Below are 10,308 nucleotides of genomic sequence, written 5' to 3'. Positions count from 1 at the left end.
TGATGAAAGAAATTAAAGATGATACAAATAGATGGAGAGATATACCATGTTCTTGGATTGGAAAAAATCAACATTGTGAAAATGACTCAATTCCCAAAGCAATCTACAGATTCAATGCAATCCCTATCAAACTACCACTGACATTTTTCACAGAACTAGAACAAAAAATTTCACAATTTGTATGGAAACACAAAAGACCCCAAATAGCCAAAGCAATCTTGAGAACGAAAAATGGAGCTGGAGGAATCATGTTTCCTGACTTTAGACTATACTACAAAGCTACAGTAATGAAGACAGTATGGTACTGGCACAAAAACAGAAATATAGATCAATGGAACAGGATAGAAAGCCCATAGTAAACCCATGCACATATGGTCACCTTATCTTTGATAAAGGAGGCAAGAATATAGACCTAAATAGACATTTCTCCAAAGAAGATATAGAGACTGCACACAAGCACATGAAAGAATGGTCAACATCATTAATCATTAGAGAAATGCAAATCAAAACTACAATGAGATATCATCTCACATCAGTTAGAATGGCCATCATCAAAAGATCTAGAAACAATCAATGTTGGAGAGGGTGTGGAGAAAAGGGAACACTCTTGCACTGTTGGTGGGACTATAAATTGGTACAGCCACTATGGAGAACAGTATGGAGGTTCCTTAAAAAACTACAAATAGAACTACCATATGACCCAGCAATCCCACTACTGGGCATATATCCTGAGAAAACCATAATTCAAAAAGAGTCATGTTCCAAAATGTTCACTGCAGCTCTATTTACAATAGCCAGGACATGGAAGCAACCTAAGTGTCCATCAACAGATGAATGGATAAAGCAGATGTGGAAGATATATACAATGGAATATTACTCAGCCATGAAGAGAAACGAAATTGAGTTATTTGTAGTGAGGTGGATGGAGCTAGAGTGTCATACAGCATGAAATAAGTCAGAAAGAGAAAAACAAATACTGTATGTTAACACATTTACATGGAATATAAGGAAAAAAAAAAGAAAAAGGAAAGGTCATGAAGTACCTAGTGGTAAGACGGGAATAAAGACACAGACCTACTAGAGCATGGACTTGAGGATATGGCGAGGGCGAAGGGTAAGCTGTGACAAAGTAAGAAAGTGGCATGGACATATATACACTACCTAACGTAAAATAGATAGCTAGTGGGAAGCAGCCGCATAGCACGGGGAGATCAGCTAGGTGGTTTGTGACCACCTAGAGGGGTGGGATAGCGAGGGTGGGAGGGAGGGAGACGCAAGAGGGAAGAGATATGGGAACATATGTATATGTATAACTGATTCACTTTGTTATAAAGCAGAAACTAACAAACCATTTTAAAGCAATTATACTCCAATGAAGGTGTTAAAAAACAAACAAGCAAAAAAACAAACAAACAAGCAGTTACTAAGCAGTTGATGGGTGCCAGGCATTCTCCTAGGTGTTAGGAACACAGCCATGTTCAAGAAATGGTTCTGTCTTCACCTTATTTAATACTATACCAACCTGCCCTACCCAACAGTGGCAGTCTCAATCCTGTGTACACTATATACTTTTTCCTTTTTTTCTCCACTACCTATCTCCTTTTAACATCTTATTTTTTTACATGATTTATTTTCTGTCTCTGTATGCTACACCGTAAGCTCAAGGAGGGCAGAGATTTTGGTCTGTTTTTTTGCTTAACCCATCCCTAGCACTCATCCTAGTGCCTGCCAAACCAATACGTATATATTTGTTGAAGGAATGAATGAGCAGTTTACAGTTTAATGGGGAGATAGATCACTCACTCACATACTGTATATACTGTGTTCAAATACTAAATCTTTGCCTTGGAACTCAAGAATATACCTACACACTTTCAAAAAATATAAAATAAGAACACCTTCCTGACCCAGGGTTTGCTCCTATTATGGAAGTCCCAGGAAGAAGCAATGGTTTGGACAGTGTTGTCTCTAATGGCTGTTAAAGTTTCTGATCCATAATTAAGTGTACTTTCCTGCTTAAAATAAACTCCACAAATGATGTTTGTGGACAGAGTTATTTACTGGAGCCAAATATTAGGGAAGCAATTAAGACATTGCATCACCATTATCTCAAAAACAATAAAGACACATTGGCTCTATGGTGATAATAATTTAATGGAACTCTTTTTTTGTCTTAAATATAATGATGATTTCAGTATGGCTTAGAGAAATGAGTTTTGGGGGGGAAATCTTAATGGAGTTGTCTCTTCTGTTTACAAATCTCTTTGAAATAGTTTTAAGCTTTGTGGAAGTGAATCTGATTTATTCCAATAATTTTCCGTTTGGTTTAACTTCACTTAAATGGCTAAAGTCTCCAGAACTGCGCTCGAAAAGTATGCTCCTAATAAGGCACATGTTCTGTAAAGCCAACTGCTTGTGGACAGAAGTGCACGCGTTTTCCCTTTCTCCTCTGCTGAGAGTCCAGAGGGCGCAGGCGCCTGCGGAAACTCACTCAGGGCTCTGCAGATGTCGCTGACCGCTCTGAAGACCACGGCCGAGAAGCTGACTCGCAGTCGCACTGTCTTCACGTTGGGCAGGCGGAGGCGAAGCATTTTATGCTGAGGGGTGAAGAGAAGCTTTGCATCTGCCTGGACCCCACATTTGTCCAGGGTCCAGTGCGTTTTCAGAAGCCAGCAGTGCTTCTGTTCCCACCAAAGGGCAAAGTCTGACCAGTCCTGGGCTATGTCTGCAAGAACGGAGAACACAGTGCAGTAAAGTGAGAGTGAGCACTCGCACCCCAGAGTCAAGTTCCTTGTGTGCAAAACTGAAGCCAACGCTGGTCTTCAGCTCCCACCTCCTCTTACAGTCCAAGGTTTCATCATTCTTGGCTTCTTGTCAAAGTCCCTAAGGCGGGGCAGGTAGAAGACAGACTGAACCTTACCTTCTTTATATTTAAATACTATGGAAGGAAGAGAGACATACAATTTTTGTTCCTGATGAAATACTAAAGTTATCTTCTCCCAAGTCCCTTGGTGCCATGGTCCTTTCTGGGAAGGCCAGGAGCATCACCTCTGTTTAATCAAGATTATTTCTCTAATAGAAATGAATCTTTCCACAAGGGAATATCAACAGCTCCCAATCAAACTGCACGCAGAAGTACTGGGAAGCTGACATTTCACTCTTCTCAGGAATGTCCATCTCTTATTAGCTCCACCATATTCCCAATTTCCAAAGTGTTTACACTGAAATCAGAGCTGAATATTTTCTCTCTTAATGGTAGCATCAACATTGAATTCTTCCCCTTCTTCAATGCCCCTTGGTATCTAGGTTGAATCTTTCCCCTTTGCCAATGTTAGAGTCAATATTCAATCTTTTATTTTGCTAAATTAAGAGCCACCGGTATTTTTATTTACTTAAAAAATAGTTTCTCCCTCTTTCTTTCTCTCTATTTAAATTAGAAAATGTTTCTCTCAGTGCTATTAGAAGTATAAATGCTATAACTATTTTGGAAAGTCCTATTCAGTAACTTTTCTCTGAGCTATATACCCATTAGAAATGCGTGTACTATATAGACCGAAAGATGGTACTATCTGTAAAAGCCCCCAAATGGAAACAATCCAAATATCTATCAACAGGTAAATGGATAAATTGTGGCATAGTCATACAATGGAATATTATACTGCAATGAGAATCAATGAACCCAAACTATATGCAATAGCATGGTTAAATCTCACAGACATAATGTGGCAGGAAAGAAAGCAGATGCCTAAGAGTATATTATCCTGTATAATTCCACTTATATACAGTTTACTGTACAGTTTACTCCTATGGAGTAAGAATTCAGGATAGTGGTTACCCTTGGTGGGGCAGTGGCTGGGAGGGGTTAGGTGCGGGACTTGGGTGGGGGAACAGGTAATGTTCTCTTTCTTGATCTGGGTGGTGGTTATATGACTTTGTGAAAATTCACTGAACTGTACACTTATAATAAGTGCACTTTTCTGTACGTATATGATACTCCAATGAACGCTTACTTAAAAATACTTTATATCACTAGTGTAAATGATAAGCTAACATCTGTGGTCTTAAGTAGAAGACAAAAAATAAATACAAAGAAAATAGAACATTATTAAATTCTAGGTACCTCATGTTGACTCGTGATGTGAAGACTCTGACCCTGAAGACTTCTTTCCTTGTTTTTAACAGGGTGAGTAGCAAATGGTGGACAATATTAAAAGACATATTGGCACCAGGCCGCCTGCATCTCGGAGCAATCAAGCATTAACAGAGAATCACACAATAATCTAAGGCCCCAGGTGTGGTCTAAAGTCACCATGGAAGGGGTCCTGTTCTTGTGCAAATAGGTTTTTACACCTACTGGGTAGCTTTCGTTTGCCACCAAAGACTCAAATTTTCACATTGGGGGTCAGGGGGTGGTTTGGGCTCCTTCAGGGCTTCCCATTTCTCTTCCTCTTGCAGGCAGGGACCATTACAAGATGGATGATCAAAAAAATTTAGATGGTCAGATAATCCAGTTCAGCCATTTAGTGGTGATGCAACAGAGAGGGTTTCAAATGTAGAGAAACCATAAAGAAGCAGCAACTTACTGATCTGTTCCACTAACTTGAGCATCACTCCCCCAATGTGCAGGTCTCCAGACACTCTCAGTGTGACATCCTTCTGCTCCTCTTCATTTGGATGGTCAACTTGGATCACGAGCTCCCAAGAAGCAGACGCAAAGTCACTGGATGAGAGCATTGTGGCAAATGCAGGTGTCTTTGCGTAAAAAGGCAGATAGATCAGAAGGAGGCTGGGACTCGCCAAGCAGACCTTGCAGAGCAAAACTTTTTTTCCCCCATTTTAGCCCCCTCTTCAAAAATGCCACAGGGCTCCTGATATTAAATTCAGCATCTTAACTTTAAAGACAAAAAGTCTTATAAAAATCATCTCAGGCCTTCTAAATTTATGTACTTCACTTTTCCACCCTCCCAGGTCCACCTGGCTATTTTCTGTGCCTGCCCAGTGCATCCATCCCTCTCTACTGACTCTTCTTGACCTTCTCTGAACTATTTTAGCAATAGGTAACAAATCATGGCAATCCTTGACACTTAAAAAAAGTCAACTTTATTGAAGTATAATTTGTATACAATAAAATGCATTGAATTTAAATGTACACTTTGATGTATTTTGCTGTTTGAAAATTATACCTCAGTAGAACTGATTTAAAAAAAGGAAATTAAAATCTTTATCTTGGTACTTCCCTGGTGGTGCAGTGGTTAAGACTCAGTGCTCCCAATGCAGGGGGCCAGGGTTCGATCCCTGGTCAGGGAACTAGATCTCACATGCAAGCCACAATGAGTTTGTATGCTACAACTAAGGAGCCAGCAAGCTGTAACTAAGGAGCCCTTGAGCCACAACTAAGGAGCCTGCCTGCTACAACTAAGACCCAGCATAACCAAATAAATAAATATTTAAAAAAATTTATCTCTAATGTATATACATATGTATTATTACATTCCTCCCATAAATACTGATGACATCTTCTGGTATGAAAATTCAAAAAATAAAAATAGAGCAAAACCGTTTCTTTTTTAGTCATATAGCGTAGTTTTATCTTAAGCACATAGAGATGCAGGTCATTAGTTATTGCCACATATTTGATTTACTTGAATAACTGTTTTATATCATATAGAGGTTGATAAACAAGTGCATCAATTAAGTTTTTGGACACACCTTTAGCAACAGATTTAAAACAGGAGTGACAGACATACAAACCCACTCTTCAAAGTACAGTTAGGGGTGTTCTCCTCGTTGGAGGAACTATGATGAAAGAAGCTAAGCAGTATAAGAACTGAGTGTTGTGGGGGTAATAGGAACACTGGGATTCCAAATTGGCAGAACTTAAAAATGTCAGCTCTCTCTTAAATAGAAAGCAAATGATACTACCTCTCTTGGCTATCTTAAGATTTAAAATAAAAATAAGTCATTTAAGTGATAACAAGTATTTTTCATTTTTCCAGGTAAAGACAGCTTATGAGAAATCTATGTTTTCATAAGGCCTGTTTTTGAGAAACATCTGTGCATGCAAACGGCCCAGGAAAGGGCTTCTCTAATGGAAAGTGCACATGAACCCTGAGAACCTTATTAATGTGCAGATCCTATTCAGCAGGATCTTATTAACATGCAGGTTCTAGTCAGCAGGTCTGGGGTGGATGTGGAAACCCTGCATTCATAACAAGCTCCAGCTAATGCTGGTCTTCCTCTCACACCCTCAAATTGCAATAGCTACTTGAAAAATTAGCTCCAGGACTCATTTCCTCCCTTCAAATTAACTAGATCACTTATTAAGCCAGGACTATGGTGACCTCTGAGAAGGTCTGCAGAAAGTGGGCATAGAGGGAACGTACCTTAACATAATAAAGGCCATATATGATGAACCCACAGCTAAAATCATACCCAATGGTGAAAAGCTGAAAGTATTTCCCTCTAAGATCAGGAACAAGACAAGGATGCCCACTCTAGCCACTTTTATACAACACAGTATTGGAAGACCTAGCCACAGAAATCAGACAAGATAAAGAAATAAAAGGAAGCTAAATTGGAAAGGAAGCAATAAAACTGTCACTGTTTGCAGATGACATGACACTATACATAAAAAATCCTAAAGATGCCACCAGAAAACTACTAGAGCTCATCAATGAATTCAGTAATGTTGCAGACCACAAAATATATAGAGAGTAATCTGCTGCACTTCTATACACGAACAATGAATTATCAGAGAAATTAAGGAAACAATAATATTTACCACTACATCAAAAAGAATGAAATACCTAGTAATAAACCAACCTAAGGAGGTAAAAGATCTATACTTGGAAAACTATAAGACACTGAAGAAAGAAATTGAAGACAACACAAATAGATGGAAAGATATACCATATTCATGGATTAGAAGAATTAATATTGTTAAAATGACCATACTACCCAAGGCAATCTACAGAGTCAATGCAGTCTCTGTCAAAATAGCAACAGCATTTTTCACAGAACTAGAACAAATAATTTAAAAATTTGTATGGAAACATGAAAGACCCCGAATAGCCAAAATGATCTTGAAAAAGAAGAGAGCTGGAGGAATCATGCTCTCTGACTTCAGACTATACTACAAAGTTATAGTAATTGAAACAGTATGGGACTGGCACAAAAACATACACATAGATCAATGGAATAGAACAGAGAGCCCAAAAATAAACCCACACACTTGTCAATTAATCCACAACAAGGGAGACAAGAATATACAATGGAGAAAAAACAGTCTCTTCAATAAGTGGTGCTGGGAAAACTGGACAGCTACATGTAAAAGAATGAAATTAGAACACTCTCTAACAACATACAAAAATAAACTCAAAATGGATTAAAGACCTAAATATAATCAGAAACCATAAAACTCCTAGAAGAAACCATAGGCAGAACACTCCTTGACTTGAATTGTAGCAATATTTTTTTTGATCTGTCTCCTAAAGCAAATGAAATAAAAGCAAAAATAAACAAATGGGACCTAATTAGACTTAAAAGCTTTTGTATGGCAAAGGAAACCATAAACAAAATTAAAAGACAACCTATGGAATGGAAGAAAATATTTGTAAAAGATGCGAAAGACAAGGGGTTAATTTCCAAAATATACAAACAGCTTATACAGCTCAAGTAAAAAACAAAAACAAAAGCAAAAACAACACAGCCCATTAAAAAAATGGGCAGAAGACCTAAATAGACATTTCTCCAAAGTAGACATATAGATGGCCAACAGGCACAGGAAAAGATGCTCCACATGTTAATCATCAGGAAAATGCAAATTAAAACCACAGTGAGATATTGCCTCATACCTGTCAGAATGGCTATTATCAAAAAGACTACATATAACAAATGTTGGCAAGGATGTGGAGAAAAGGGAACCCTCCTACACAGTTGGTGGGAATGTAAATTGGTGTAGCCACTGTGGAAAACAGTATGGCGGTTTCTCGAAAAACTAAAAATAGAACTACCACATGACCCAGCAATAACACTCCTGTGTATATATCAGAAACAAAACAAAACAAAACAAAACAACTGAAAACACCAATTAGAAAAGATACATGCACTCCAATGTTCGCAGCAGCATTATTTACAATAGATATGGAAGCAACTTAAGTGTCCATCAACAGATGAGTGGACAAAGAAGATGTGGAATGGAATATTAGCCATAAAAAAATAATGAAATTTTGCTGTTTGCAACAGCATGGATGGACTTGGAGGGTATTATGCTGAGTGAAATAAGTCAGACAGAGAAATACAAATACTGTACAATATCACTTATATGTGGAATCTAAAAAAATAAAACAAACTAGTGAATATAACAAAAAGGAAACAGACTCACAGATATAGAGAACAAACTAGTGGTTACCAGTGGGGAGAGGAAAGGGGGGAGGGGCAAGATAGGGGTAGGAAATTGAGGTACAAACTATTATGTATAAAATAAATAAGCAGCCAAAACTAACACAACATTGTAAAGCAATTTTACTCCAATAAAAAAAATTTTTAAAAAATAAAATAAGCTACAAGGATATATTGTACAACTCTTAAAACTCTTAGCTAAACTCTCAGTACCTTCACTAAGCATTCCTACTAACATAAATCTTTCCCAGTGAGGACACAATAAAGATAACTCTTTCATAGACAAACTCATAACACGCCATTGAAGTATTTGACTTTAAGATCCTTACAATTTCTAAAATGCTATGATTTGAGGTTTTGTTATTTAAAATGTTTTGTACACAAAGAAAATAACCTTACTTTTAAGATGACTCCTTACTGCTTGTTTCGTGAGCAATCAGACAGAGGGTTTTTTCTTTTCCTAACCTGGGCAATCAAAACACTTCTCATTTAGGCAATAAATGGTGATTCCCTTACAACGAAATTCTGGCTAAAATTAGGCAATCTGGTTTCCCCACATTCCTCTCCTATCTTTTCTGCGCCTTTTTGAGCGAACTTCTCACGTTCAGCAAGCTGTTACTTGTTGAGGAAAGCACATCTAAGTTAAAGACCAGAACAAGAAGCAAAGCGCACCACCAGACCTGCCTTCCTCTGGGGAAGCCCAGCTGCCCACTTCCTCGGGTCCTTTATAGAAAACTCAATCAAGAAAGACAGACAGACGCAGGCAGGCAGACAGAGAGAATGATGCGGGAAATAGACCCAACGCTTCCCCTGGAAGATCAGAGAGTGAGTGGGTCCGAAGGCCTCTGGCCTGTCTTTTGCCAGCTCTGCAGGGTCCTGGGGCCCAGGGGAGTGTGATGGGTGGGTAAAACCCTGCCCCCTACCCCCATAAAGGCCTCTGGCCTGTCTTTTGCCAGCTCTGCAGGGTCCTGGGGCCCAGGGGAGTGTGGTGGGTGGGCATAAACCTGCCCCCTACCCCCCACCCCCGCGGCTGGACGGACAGTTTATTTTGCGCAGCCAGATACGCAAGGACGGAGAAGGTGGTCACAAGCCGAGGACGCGGTTTTTAATCCACCAGCCATTTAAGTGCAAGGGGCTGTAGAAAGGCAGGGGCGGGGGTCTCGGGAACCAGCGGTGCCCATCGCAGCCTCCCCTCCCAGCCTGGTCCCGGCCCCTCGCCACCCACCTCCTTTCCGGAGCCTGCGGCGTGCGGAGTCGCTGCCCCCTGGAGACCCGGCCAGAGGCCACTGCGGCCGAGCCAGGGGCGCGCGGTGGCGGCAGCTGCTCCGCGAGGTTCGGCTGGCGAGGGCTGCGCGCGGACCTGCCACCTAGACAGGCACCCGCCCCCGCCGCCCAGTCTCCGCCCCGCGCGGCCCCCGGGGCAAGGCCGGCCAGCACAGCGTGCAGGCGGCTGCACGCCCAGCCCCCGCCTGCCAGGTCCCGCTGCCCGAGGAGGAGGCGCTCCGCAGACTTTACGGGCAAAGGGTGGTCGCCCGGCTACCGCGCGGCGAGAGGGCGGGGAGAATCCGGCGGAGGCTCAGCCCCGTGCCCCTCTTGCGACCTCTCATCCTGCCCACCTTCCCTTAGACCGCCTCCAGTTTCCCGGTTCCCCGAGGCCCGCCCAGTACTAGCCCGGTGATTAAGATCCTGCTACTTCCCCGCCCTCAGTCACTCACACCCCGGGGTGCGTCCACGCGCCAGGAGCCCCGGCTTCAGGCGGGAACAACCGCCTCCCCTCTAGAGAGCCTGGAGGACCTGTGGTCGCCAGGTGGAAGAAACAAAAGAGGTTCATCTCTGAGTAAGAGGGTGGTGTAAACCCCTGAGAAGGGTGAGGCACCCCAAACATGCACGATGGAAGACCCTGGGGGA

The 10,308-nt window shown here is 41.3% G+C and overlaps 1 protein-coding gene across 2 annotated transcripts in view; it reads right to left on the bottom strand.

The window, feature by feature from the left end:
• FERMT1 (FERM domain containing kindlin 1) overlaps positions 1-9,707 on the bottom strand; it is a 60,851-nt gene extending 51,144 nt beyond the window's left edge. For both annotated transcript variants that reach the window (XM_024764274.1, XM_024764275.1), the window contains exons 1-3: positions 9,626-9,707; positions 4,584-4,752; positions 2,492-2,725 (exon numbers count right to left, since the gene is read on the bottom strand). In XM_024764274.1, the coding sequence (XP_024620042.1) occupies positions 2,492-2,725; positions 4,584-4,734 (385 nt within the window). In that variant the 5' untranslated portion in view covers positions 4,735-4,752; positions 9,626-9,707. The remainder of the gene's footprint in view (positions 1-2,491; positions 2,726-4,583; positions 4,753-9,625) is intronic.
• Between the last annotated feature and the right edge of the window lie 601 nt (positions 9,708-10,308).

Source organism: Neophocaena asiaeorientalis, unplaced genomic scaffold (genome assembly GCF_003031525.2).
Source record: "Neophocaena asiaeorientalis asiaeorientalis breed wild unplaced genomic scaffold, Neophocaena_asiaeorientalis_V1.1 scaffold400, whole genome shotgun sequence".
Classification (NCBI taxonomy): domain Eukaryota; kingdom Metazoa; phylum Chordata; class Mammalia; order Artiodactyla; family Phocoenidae; genus Neophocaena; species Neophocaena asiaeorientalis.
This window is presented reverse-complemented; position numbering and strand designations above follow the sequence as displayed.